This window comes from Phalacrocorax carbo, chromosome Z (genome assembly GCF_963921805.1).
Source record: "Phalacrocorax carbo chromosome Z, bPhaCar2.1, whole genome shotgun sequence".
NCBI classification, from domain to species: domain Eukaryota; kingdom Metazoa; phylum Chordata; class Aves; order Suliformes; family Phalacrocoracidae; genus Phalacrocorax; species Phalacrocorax carbo.
Genome location: NC_087548.1, coordinates 84342958 through 84355962, shown reverse-complemented (window position 1 = coordinate 84355962; position 13005 = coordinate 84342958). Strand labels below are relative to the sequence as shown.

Below are 13005 nucleotides of genomic sequence, written 5' to 3'. Positions count from 1 at the left end.
CACCGTAGTGCTTCAGTGTTGTGGAGAAGTTCTTGGTGTACTGAGGTTTTCCTGCGTGGAAGGATGAGGTTGGATTTGAGTATGTAGAGCGCTGTGATCCCCTGCAAGAAAGCCAGTGTAGTAGCCTGCAAGTATCTGAAGAGCTCTTAAATCATGATGCGTGCAAGTGATTATTTCTCTTTCAAGTAAGTATGAAAGGTAATTATTCCTGTGTAGCTACTAGGCCAAATGGGTAGAAGAGTTGAAGATAGAGAGAGGAAGCCAGCTAATGGCGCTGCAGTTTCATCTGAGCAACAAAACACTGGCTTAACAGGCAATGGAGTCAGGCTGCCATTTCAAAGAGGTGGGCTATACAAATTTTCTGCTGCTCCTGACCATGCATTCCCCACTTTTTGTGTTAGCCCTGGTGATTGACACCCCTCTGAGCTTCTTCGAGTGATGAAAAATAGCAGTAAGGTATCCCAAGAGGTCTCACAAGTGTTAAAGGTGGCAGTAGGTGGAGGTCTTCAGTATATAGCTGGGAGCAGAGAGAAATGGGGGAACTGGATCTCCTTTCTGGTGATAAAACTGATTCTCCAGATATATAATATTTGGGAACGTATAACATTTTGATAGCCAATGAAAAACTGTTCAGTTTACATTCTCCCTGCCACCTAGTCACTCTCACCCCATATATCCATCTGAAATAGGTGCTGTTTGCAGTTTGGTACTGGTATGGTTTTTTGAGTTACAGAGTGTTCTGTAGTTGTGTGTAAGGCCTTTTGATTCTTGGGTGAATGTAAGCTGATTCTTGTAAGACTGAGAAGTGTTGGGTTGCTATTGCAACAGTAAGTTTTTCACCTGAAAGGTTAACAGCGTGGTTGTTCCTCTACCTCATCCTGCATAATTTTATTGCCTGGAGTTTGCCAGGCTAAAGTGACAAGGCAAAAGCTCCATGAGGGAGTTGGAGGGTATTTCAGGTAGGTGTTACTAGCTGTCGGGCAAGAAGGCAACACCTAACTGCAGCAACAGTTTGCAAAAGTGTTGTATAAAAAGGCGCATGTATATATAGCTTTTTTTATTGTCTGTAAATTACAGTTGACAGCATTACCTGGAATAAAATGCTTAGAGAAGACATAAGCACGTTGTATCAAGGCTTCCTCCCCTCCTCGGTTGCCTCTATACTTATTCTTTACTGAAATCTTCTAAGTCTTCTCTGATAATCCATCTCATCCTAATCTCCGATTTGTTAGCTCCAGATCCTACTTTGAGTCCCAAAACAGGCTTCACCTTCTTAGCGACTGTTTAATATTTACACTGGTTTGCTGTCTTTTGTGGGCTTTCTTAAAACTCTCTGAAACATACATCAGTGTACTTTTGCTACTGTTCTGATCAGCCTAGACAGTTTGTGAGTTTAGTTGTTGGAAGCAGTCTCCTGGTAGGTGAGAGAAAACTAAACTGATGTTACTTGAATGCGTCTTTATGGTGTATTTTATTTTTGTGCTATTAAATGTTATGGTTATTCTGCCGCTGCTCCAGCGTATCTTTTAGTGTATGACTCTGAGGAATAAAATCAATTTTGTTTTTAAATTACAGACCTTCTTGACATCTGAGAAGCTTATGGTCTTGGGACTTCTGTGGTCAAGACAAATACCTAGTGGGGGCAAGATAAAGATGCTTGCAAAACACGACTACTGTCATTAGTCGTTTGGTATACGATAGCATGAGAAAGGTACCTGCAGAACTGAGAACGAATGGTGCTCATAGCCAGCGACTTACTGTCAGGCAGACTCGCTGCTGGTGCCAGCAAGAGTATAAACCAAGCCATTACCTTGCTGGTTCCAAGACGCTAGAAATTGTGGCATTAGATGCAGTTCCTTTTTAACAGTTGGATTTCTTTCCATATGAAGTGAATTCTTACATGAATAGGATTAAATAATGTTGTTTTCAAGTCTTCTTCGAAGAATACTTCCCCTTTTGCCTATCTTTACATTCTTCTTTATGTGTTTCAGCAATGATGTTAGACTCATGTGAACTGGAAGTTGGTGTGTTTGTCAGAGACTTAGCAATGCAGAGCAGATGTCTCATCAGGGGTTTACTTAATCTTTGAGGACAACCCCTAAACTTAAATGCTATGGTTTTTATAATTAATTAGGTGTATTTTAATATTCAAAGTATTCCACAGTTCACACGTGACAGGATAGGTTAAAAGGAAAATCTCTGTTGTGAGCACTGTAGGTCTTTTGATTTTGGTGTAACATGTGCAGGGTATAAATCTTTGTATCAAGCAGAACACTGAGCAGGCTTCCACCCTTCCACCCCACCTCCTTTATCAAGCGTATCATTAAAGCATCTCTTTTCATAGAGGATATTTTCTCTTATTTTCAGGACTTGGTGAGTGCTATCTCATGCTGGGGAGATCAGCCCTTGATAACTATCTTGACAGGAAGGCTTTGGATTACATAGAGCAGGCTCTTGAATTTTTTACAAGGTTAGTACTAAATATTCAGTTATTTAATCTCCACAGGGATTGTGGGCTAACAGGCAGAGGAAAAAGAGTTAAGTGTTAGAGGATTTTCAGTTAAAATAAATTGAATGGACCAGGCTTCTAATCTAGAAGTAAGAATGTGTTTATTGAAAATGGTTTGAATAATGCATTCTGGACTTAGGCTGCTTAAATGAATGGTAATTAATAGAGTTTTGTTTTTTCTGCTTAAAGATACAGAGTCATTGATCATAACACAAGTGTGAAACAACGCACCATTCTCTCCGGCTGTCTTCTTATGTATATGGGACTGGGAGGAGGGGATTTCTACCAAAAACGGTGGATGAGAGGAAGTTGTTCCTTCCCTCCCTCAATCTTTTTGTTTTGCATTTCATACAAAATGCTTTAGTGTCCTAAATTAAACCTTGGGATCGCTCCTGTGACAGGAGAAGGTCCGTCAGGTTTCTGCAGCTAAGTCGTGTCTTGTAACGTAACGTGACAGTGCTCTGAAATGCAAGAGTGGGTGTAGTCAGCTGACATGTTGATAGATAATGGCTGATTTTCAGAACTGACTCTTAGTCCCAACGAAGTGGGGATACATTGACATTTTGTAGTTTCTCTTTTTTTCAGTTATTTTTGACCTTTCAGTCCTGTAGCTTGAATAGGAAGAAAACTGAACTAAAAAAAATCAAACAGCTCATTGATTAATTATGTTTGAGCTTGTGCCACTCTTTCAGAAAAGGATACTGAATTGTCTGAATGGGTGTTGTATGGGTTTTCTGTCATTAATTACAGCGCAACAAAGCACCGTTCTGATGTATCTTGCCTCTGGAAACTGCTCGGAGATACCTGTACTAGCGTGCATGTTATTTCACCAGCCAAAGTGAATGTTCAAGTCCTAGGATCCCTTCTGGCTAAAAATGCAAGCAAACAGAAGCTGAATAAAATTGAGCTGCTCAGACTGGGAGGAAGGTAATAATTTTTTATTATCAAGAGCTTCTGTGCAGCTTGAGACTGTAGAGTTTGAAATAGTCTGACTATTTCATTTCTAGAAAATTAAAGACATGCTGATCTGTCAACACCTGTGTATTGAGCAAAGATTAATGAGGTGGTAAATAGGGTCTCATGCTTCTTCCAAATTACACTGCTCATTTCAGAATATGTGTGCTGGATTGCCATAGTGGCTGTCAGCACTTCATCTAGCACCTGCTCTTCTCCTTGTTTCTGTCTCCAGCACATGGCTGCAGCCTGTCTGTCGTTCAACAAATTGTGCCTCTTTAAAGGGAGTGATTGCAGTAGTTGCTAACTCACTCCCCAGGACTACTAAAGGCCAAGATAATACTTCAAGCTTTCTGCCTCTACATCTTTCTTAGAAAAATGTCATCAATTCTTGCCCTACGTATGGGGTCTAGAGTACATTGGAAGAGGGAATTCCTTGTTTCTGGCCCTGGAAGCTCATGGTGGTAGAAGATATCTGTAGTATTTCTGTAGCCTCTTCTGTGTCTCCCAAAGAGCTTGTGCAGTTGGATGTGTAAGGCAGGAAATGCAGCTGCTTAGTAAATCCAACCACAATAAGTGAAGTCAAATACTTCCTAGGGGAACTCTTATTAAAACTATAAAAATAACTGATGTTTGTTTTAAGTGAAAGTACGCATATTGCAACTGACACAGCTTTGATTTAATGCACATCTGTGACTTCACAAGTGGTGGGCACTACAGACTGCCTTTAGACCAGGATGGGTTCTGTGAAGATAACTGTCTGAGTGAAAATCGGTTAGTTGTTGTTTGCTTTCCATTCTTGTCTGCTTTTGTTTGTGTTTATGCATGTTTGCTTGGTTTAGGTTTTTAAGCAGTCTTTTGAATGTTTTTTCAGCTTTCTGATCTTCATGTAGAAAGGCTTGGAATAATGCTTCTGTGATTCATGTTTCTGTAGGTGTTACGGGAGAGCTCTAAAACTGATGCCTTTGCCTAGCATATGGTGTGATCTTGGAATAAATTATTATCGACAAGCAGAGCACCTCACAGCAGTGGGCACTGACATGAATGAGATCAGTGATCTGCTAGAAAAGTCTCTACAGGTATTGCCTGGTTTTCCTGTTACATTCTTTAAAATTTAAATTGATCTTGGTGCTTGTCTGCACACCCCCTCTGTCCTCCCTCAATAAAACCTACGTCTCTGAATAAGTAAGTGCATGAATTCTTAATTTTTACTCTTCTAATGATGTAATCCACATTTGGTTTTCTTCCAGTGTCTCAAAAAAGCTGTGAGGCTTGACAGCAAAAACCATCTTTATTGGAATGCACTTGGTGTAGTTGCTTCCTGTAGTGGTAAGCCTGCAGTGAAACCCCTAGCTCCCTAATATTCTAAATTAGAAGGCAACCTGACTAACGGTGTTTATGAAATTCTGTTATATCAAGCTCTCCTTTTTTCTTCCCCCCCCCCCCCCCCGCCAGCTATTGGGAATTATGCTCTTGCTCAACATTCGTTCATCAAATCTGTCCAAGCTGAGAAAATCGTAAGTGCTGTAGGCAGCTGCCATCTGTTTCAAGTGGGCATTTAAAACTTTTTTCTCCGATGCAGTGTTATTTTTTTAATATAGTAATAATACAGCGGGTTTAACTTTATTTGTTCTGTCTAGAATGTTGTTGCCTGGACCAACTTGGGCGTTTTGTATCTGGTGACTGGAAATATTGAGGTAAGTCTCTTTCCCATCCTCAAATATAGTTCCTCCCCCCCTTTTTTTTTTTAAGGGAGCATATGGGGGCGGGAGTGCGGGCAAACAGTGAAGAATGTCCTTCTCAGATTCAAGAAATGTACTTCCTTTGATTGAAATAAAATTGGCACCTGTACCTTACTTGAGGCACACAAATGAATTAAATATTTATTCTGGAGGGGATAAGTGAACTTCTGAATTGGTGAGCTTGCTTTCCACACAACTGGATGGAATGGAAAGTATTTGGGAGGACTGAGAAGTAGTTAATCAAGCCAATGCACACCAGGTTTGACCAAGAACTCTTTTAATTCTAAGTCACAAACTGAACCTTGAGTTTGAGTTTCCCATATGTAGCTGCTTTCTGCTCATCAGCATGTCATATGATTCACTGTAATTCTGTGTAACCTTCAGAGTTTCTCTGAGAAAAATGAGAGTATATCTTAAGTAAAGTCCAGGGTTCTTATGCATTTAAAGCTACATCCTCTCCTATCTGCTGGTCAGAATTACAGAAATTTTGTTCAACTGGAAATGTGATGGTTAGAATTGTTTTCAATAAAACCTCGATACTGCAGACTGCTTACTGCTAAGACTACTAATGCTAAGACTTTGTTACCTTATGCCATGTTGAGGGAGGAACTCTAAACATAAGCAATCCATAGGCAAAAGATAATTTGTGGGTGGTAATCAGTTTTAAAATTTTGAAAATGTGTTTGTTTAACTGTTCGCGTGAAGGAAAAGCAAATTTCCAAAACTGGATCTTCTGAGAGTCAGATTTGAAAATAGTAATCATTCTAAGAGCTGTTCTAGCTGCTGAACTGTTTTAAGAAGGAAATGTATTCGGAAGGGAGGGGAGCTTTGATCATGTAAAAAAAATTTTTTTAAAAAACTAAACTGGGTTATTTCTCTGTGCAGTGCATTGTTCTTTATGGCACAGTAGGTGTTTTTAATAGCGGCCTAATTTTGTCATGAAATCTCTTCCAATACTACTGCATGTCAATACGTGTGTATACTCAAAAGTGCTCTGTTACCATGCCAGACAGTAAAATAGCGCTGTTGTCTTTGGTTCCACAGCAAGCTCATGAAGCCTTCAAGGTAGCCCAGTCTCTGGAGCCTTCCTACTTACTGTGCTGGATTGGCCAGGTAAGATGATGAAAAATTATAATACTGTGCACCAAAACCAGTTGTTAGAGAGGACTTGGACTCTATCCTAGTAATAAGCCGTTAATTAGTAAGCAATTAACATTTCATGAGAAGATTAAACGTTTTAAGTAAAGGGAGCTTCTACTTCCCCTGAGGGGGAATGGCACTCTCTGTTTCCATAATGGTAATACAATGGAAGCTACATTCATTAGGTATCTTTATATAATGTTTTTCTGGCTGATGCTGTGAGTTATGTAAGAAACTAGCTGTTAAAAAAGTCACTTTGTGCTCTGAGGCTTTTTACTGAGCATTGTCAACAAAGCACTGTCTTCATAAGGTGCTAGTTACCTCAGCTTCAGCTATACCTCTAGGTCATTACATGGTGCTGCTTTACTGTCTTCTCAGCCCCCCTCTTCTAACACCACTGCTAGAAAGAGCAAGTCTCTAATGTACTAGGCCATGTGTGAATCGTGGACATGCTTGTGACTCATACTTTCATGATTGCTGTAGGTGTGCTTCGTAATCCCATGCTGCTGACCTGCTAATAATATCTAATTGAAAATGGGTTCTAGGGAAGAACCAGCACCATCACAAGTCGAAATTCAGCTCCTGTCAGATGTTGTTAGAAGTTGTGCTAACACGCACAGAGTGTTTCTCCTGAAGAATGTGAGGTAGCAGTGGAAAACTTCGAGTTTTGAGTTCTGATACAGTGGAAACTGCTTGTGCTCCTTTTAATTGCGTTCATTTTAGTCCTAGAACTGATGTTTCTTGGAGAATATGAGGAAAAGAAAGTGTCGTCTTGTTAAACACTTAAGATGTGCCTGACATAATGTGTGCTGAGTTTCCTGTCAGTGTCATGATTTTTAAAGCAGCTGACCACAGCAACTCTTGCTTCTCTGTAGGCTCTAATTGCAGAGAAGGTGGGCAGCTATGACACTATGGATCTCTTCAGGCACACCACTGAACTCAGTATGCATGTAAGTATAACAGTTTTATTATCCTGAGGTTTCCGCATATTGAATGTCTCTACGTAGGTGATGTAATTTTTCTAAAAATAGGCACGTCTTGAATAATGAAACAGTTATGGTCATGTTCCAGATGAGTTTGTCTGACTTCTGTGTTGTTCCTGGCCTATGCTGGCACTGACAAGCAGGTAGTTATTTTATTAAATGCTTTAGGCCCAGTGGTTCGAGCAATCAGCTCTGTAAGTTGAGAAAAAACATTCTTGATGTTCCACAGAACTGGACAGAGATCAAAAGCATAAATTTCAACTATTCCCGCAGAAAGCAAGGATATTGCCAGTACCCTGAGTTCTAAGAAAGTGGAGAATTTACATTCTTTTATAGCTTTTTTCATCTGTCATCCCTCCAGTGGTGCAGGAAATCATACGTTAATGTAAGAATTCCCTTTGCCCAAGGGACAAGTTAAAAACTGCGTGGAGTAATTCAGTCTGGTGTTTTCCTCTCCCACTTAACGCTGATGCAGACTTCAGCAAAGACTCTGCCTTAAACCACAGAATTGTTATTATAATCTTTAATTATTTCACTGTTGCTTGAGCAGGTTTAATGACTCCTATTTTGGTGTTTTTTGTTTGTTTCTTGAGACTGAGGGAGCGAAAGGCTACGCACACTGGGTATGTTCAACGCTGCAGGATAAAAGCAACAGAAACACTGAGCTATACCAGTACAGCATTGTTCAAATGAATGCTATTCCAGCAGCCCAGGTGGTGTTGAGCAAATATACAGGTGGGTAACTTAAATGCCTCACTAACCTGTCAAGCTTAAGAGATGTATTCAGAACGAACGGATACACCTGTATGAGTTCTGGCAAAGAGTGATCTGGCTGGGCTGGGGAGAGGCTTTTGAGTGTAAAGGAAGTAGTCAAAAACAGGGTAAGTGGGCCACTGATTTTTATTATCACACAAAGATCAAAATAAGGACCCGAGCCTTGTCATGCTTGCCATCAGGTGTTTGCTGTCTGACATCCTTTGGGTGCATCTATGCATAGGTGCAGATAGATGCTAGCTCCTCTGTCCCCCTGCTGCTCCTCTGCTCCCGCGTGCCGTATAACTCCATAACCTCAAGCGTATGGTTGTGTTAACCTCCAGCAGGCGATGGACCATGTTCTCGGGCACGGTCCCAAGCCAGTGTGGCCTCGCTGTTGGGGTAGGCTTGTGCATGTCTAGCCCTGAGAGTAGGTAGGACAAATGTGGATTTCCTTGAATCTGCCTCTATTAATGTAAACAAATCATTTGAGTAATCTGTTGCTGATTTTTGAGAGCTACAAAACATGACATAAATGTGAGACCGTATTTCTTTGTGAAATCCCTGTTTATAATTAGACTGCAGGAGGGGCTTACGGGATCCTTCATAATCTAGGAAAAAAGGTTGGAAGTCTGGGGTGAGATGACAGCTGACAAATCTGTGCCTTAGCTACTCACAAGCATTTCAAAGATGTAGTATTAGAAATAAATTGTAAGATTCTACTGGTATTTTACTACAGTCAATACAAGCTGAATAGTTTCCTATTTCATTACAAAAAAACCCAGATCACTGTGGGCTGAAAAACTTAAAATATATGGAATGCATTAATGCTGCGTCATGAGGTTTTAAACATTTTTTGAGCCAATCTGATGTCGCGCTGTTGGTCTTAGTATCCCTTCTTTATTTGCCTGCAGCCTGTCAAAATGATTCCAGTGAGAACTGACAGAAGCGCTTGGCACAGTGTTCTGTATATGTGCATACACTGTAGCATCAGTGTAGAAATGTTTCTGTAATGCTTCTTCACAGCTCTCTCATGATCATGTTCTCCTATATTGTCAATTCTGATTTTCTAGAAAGAAATCCAGACGATGCATCTGCTTTCACAATGCTTGGTTATTTGAATGAGTATCTGCAGCTGAAAAAGCAAGCAACAGATGCCTATGAGAGGTAAGCTATACACCCTGAGAAGTTTACTGCTAGGAGCTCCTTGACCTCTTTTTCTGTGCACCAGCTGAAGAACTTAAGGGTTTATCTTTTCTGTTGGTAAACCTTACTTTCTCGATTCAACAGTACATTTCAACTAGGTGTACTGTATGGGGATGTTCTTATACCAAACTTGGAAATGCAGAGCACGGAACTGGAGAAGAAGAGGCATTCCAAAGCTTGAGTGTCTTACCAGCAAATTTAGCTCAATCACTGGATGGCATTTAAGTGAAATTTTGGTTAGCTTGGTTTTAGTTTTGGTCTGTACCCTGTTCTAATTAATGGAGGTGGTGGGGCTTTGTTTTGATTTTTTTAATCTCTTTTCAAATGGTAGGAGGAGGTGGTAGAGGAAACCATGTTTGGTGAACATGTTTGCTGATGCATTAAAACTGTAAAATAAGCTCTGTTTGTGCTTAATTAGCATAGAGAAGCTTCTGCATAAAACATTTGTCCATTCTGCTCTGAGAACTACTGTCAAAATATGCTTGAGATAGTCAGATGGTAATTATTCTTAATTGTGGTTATTTTCAGGGCAGCTTCATTGCTGAAAAACTCTGAGGATACTGAGAAATATAATATGGCAATGCAAAACTATGGCAGGTTACTGTGGTAAGTGTTTGTTGACATATTTTCCCTGCCCCTACCTTCAGCTTTGGGTGTAGTGAATGCAGTGGTGCAAAACGTGGGTGAGGCTTAAAGGTGGTTGCTAAAAATAAAATCTATTAAACATAATTCTTTACTATAGACAAGTGTGACTGAACTTTGTATGTGCTTCAGAAATGGGTAGTGTATTTAAAAAAAAATCAAATTGCAGGGAATTGCTGTATGTCTTCCCATTTTATAACGTATCAGTGATTCTGTCATCCTTAGCTTGATATTTAAGTGTCTTAACATAGTTTACACAATGTAGCTGTTGTATGGTCTCCAGAATAAACTGGGTTTTTTATGATATCTATGTTTGAGATATGTAGTAGGCTTAGACTGAATAAAATATCTGCTTCAGGGTTTATTCCAAATTCCTTCTACCTGCCCTTTGAATTTGTATTGACTTGTGCAGCCTGAATCATGTGGGGTTGGGGTGTTGTGTACATATATGTGATCTTTCTGGTAACTCTGCTGCAGTCCTACTCACAGTTCTGAGTTCCCTTCACTGTTTCATTCTGGTTCTGAGGGAATGCAGGACACAAGTCTTAACAGTTGAAGACTTTCAAACTTCTCCTTGATATGAGATAGCCCAAGGTCTGCTAATTTTCGTCAGATTTTTGTAGCTCTGCAGGGAAACTTCATATATTCATAAGTTTCTGTACATGACACTGGAACTTCTAGGCTGTGATAATGTGATAATTCATTCTTGAACTTCAAAGAAGGTTAAAAAGCAACTCTTCAGTTTCCCATAGTCTCAGATCCAAGCTGTATGTGTGGTGATTCTGGCGCACAACTTACACAAGAGCAAAGCTCCAGTAACTAATAACCAGTTCTAATAAACACAGTCCTGTATAATTTCTTCCCTAGTGGTCTTAGAACAAGAATGCTGTATCTCTGTTCGTACGTGCACATGCCTGTCTGTGTGCATGCATACTTTGATTTGCTTTTTGCATGTTTCTCCTTTGCTGTTTTCTCGCACTCCTTTGAGCGTTAGGTGACATCCTTAAATGTAGCTGTCATGCAGATGGGGAGAACTTTTTCCTAAAAATTATACTTCATACAACAGATAGTTGGAGAGAGTAACTGCTATAACAGAAGGAGGGTGGGAAATATTGCACATTCTTGTCCTAGTCTTGCTCTTTTCTAGATGTCTGCTTAGAACTGATGTGGAAAAGAGGATACTGGTCTGCAAGGGCAACTTGTCTGAGTCGTAGCAGCTGTGGCTACATCCTTCATACCAGTGACTGTTGTTTTTTTTTTTTTTTAACAGTGCTCTTGGTCAGTGTGATAAGGCTATTGAGGTCTACACTTCAACACCCCTGACTGAGTTCAACAGCCTGGTTGGGGTAGCATTAGCCTACTTCAAGAAAGGACTCTTACAAGAAAGTATCAAAGGTAAATATCTGCCTAACTCAAAGCGTTATCAGCCACTTCTCTTGACGTCAGTCTTCCCAAACTCTGTCTGACCAGCCTAGCTGTAGTTCAGTTTATGTCAGTCTTTCAGTCCTAATGCATAAGTACAAATTCCACAACTATTTTAATTATTAGACTGTTCAGCACAGTGCTAGAACTGTTAAAAAGTACAAAGGGATGCTACATTTCTTCAAGTGCTTAATTCTTGTCCATTAAGCTGTTGTGCTCTTAGCTTTCCTTGTTCTCAGATGAAATGGCTTTCCTGGAAAAATCAGTTCTGGGCAGGAGATTAATGTGTTGTTCAAAGCACTTTAGCGCTAAATGTAAGTGCTCTATTGCGTTCTGCACTCCTAAAATGTGAGACTTCGCAAAAAGGTATACTGAATTGTCAGTGTAGAAGTGTAAGCACTCACAAAGGACAGACACCTCAGCGTTTTAAATAACTCTTATTTTTTTAATTGGAGTGATGTGTACCCATCTGAAGTACTATTTCATGAATAAACTATCACAAGGGAGTATTTAAACTGTGTTCTTTCAGGCATTTTCTGGATATCCCAATATTGCTTTTCAGTTCTGTTTCCACTTGCTACATATTAAACAACTCCCAGGCTCAAAGCAGCTCTATAAATCTGGTATTTCCCAACACATAGTTGCTTCCAAAGTCTTTGTCAACTTTTATTGTCTTCTGCCTATGATTTGAGGTGTGAAAATACAGTGAACCTGAAATCAAAGTGCCCGTGTGCATTCTAATACTATACCTTTCTAGAGGCTTTATAAACATTGTGTTTTTCTCTCCTACTTCAATTCTTTGTCTTGAATTTTTAACAGCCTATGAAAAAGCTTTGTCTCTTGCTGAGTCTGAACAAGATAAAGCACATATTCTGACTGCCTTGGCAATAATAGAGTATAAACAGAACAAAGTGGATGCTGCGAAGACACTGCTGTTTAAATGGTAAGTGGAGGGAATAATAATCGCTATATGATGTTTTATTGTGCTGCCGAATCCTCAAATTTACTTTTTGGGGATCTCAAGTGGGTATTTTCTTTTTGCGTTGCAGAGTAAAAGTGGGAGCGGATGCAGTGTTCCTTTAAGCTTATTCATGTGATATATCTGTTTCGTTCTATGGCTTGTGTCTTCTTCCATGTTCTTAAAGCAGTATGGAGTGGAAGGGTTGGTGGGCTGGGCAGTTTGGATGTATAATATCCTTGAATGGTAGCTTTAATAGTTTTATCTTTTAAGATAATATTAATCTGTAGTTGTCCTAAGCACTAGGCAATATTTTTGCTCTTTGCTGTAAGAAATCTAGGTGACTAATGAAAGCAATTTCCATTTAAATAGTCAGAAAGCTCCAGTACAATTGTGTTCCAAGTGTCATAGATGAGGACAGTCTCGTAGTTTCCCCATGAAAAGAAACAGATCTGCATCAGTTGTTCACTTAAGTTTTGAATGTCTTTGTTTTTCAGAGGTGTGGAGGCTAAAAGCCTGTGCATCGCTGTTAGTCTCCTGGTAGCTATGGATTTAGAGCTAACATCTCAGCCTCTCAGGATCAGCTCTGTCAGCAGAGAGCTCCTGTAGTGGCTGTACAGTCTCTGTCTTGCCAGCAGGCTCCTGAAGTTACTGAAATAGTGAAGGTCCATGACCCAGTACACTCTAAATCCTGAG

General features: G+C 39.9%; 1 protein-coding gene across 3 annotated transcripts in view; it reads left to right on the top strand.

Annotated features, from left to right (window-relative positions):
- Positions 1-13005, top strand: part of SKIC3 (SKI3 subunit of superkiller complex) — a 54532-nt gene that overhangs the window by 24778 nt on the left and 16749 nt on the right. For all 3 annotated transcript variants that reach the window (XR_010370655.1, XM_064438669.1, XM_064438668.1), the window contains exons 19-31: positions 2368-2470; positions 3260-3436; positions 4398-4542; positions 4714-4792; positions 4919-4980; positions 5104-5160; positions 6250-6318; positions 7221-7295; positions 7922-8063; positions 9155-9248; positions 9816-9893; positions 11200-11324; positions 12171-12294. Coding sequence is in view for 2 of the 3 variants with exons in the window: in XM_064438669.1 (XP_064294739.1) it covers positions 2368-2470; positions 3260-3436; positions 4398-4542; positions 4714-4792; positions 4919-4980; positions 5104-5160; positions 6250-6318; positions 7221-7295; positions 7922-8063; positions 9155-9248; positions 9816-9893; positions 11200-11324; positions 12171-12294 (1330 nt within the window). In the remaining variant the exon portion in view is untranslated. The remainder of the gene's footprint in view (positions 1-2367; positions 2471-3259; positions 3437-4397; positions 4543-4713; positions 4793-4918; positions 4981-5103; positions 5161-6249; positions 6319-7220; positions 7296-7921; positions 8064-9154; positions 9249-9815; positions 9894-11199; positions 11325-12170; positions 12295-13005) is intronic.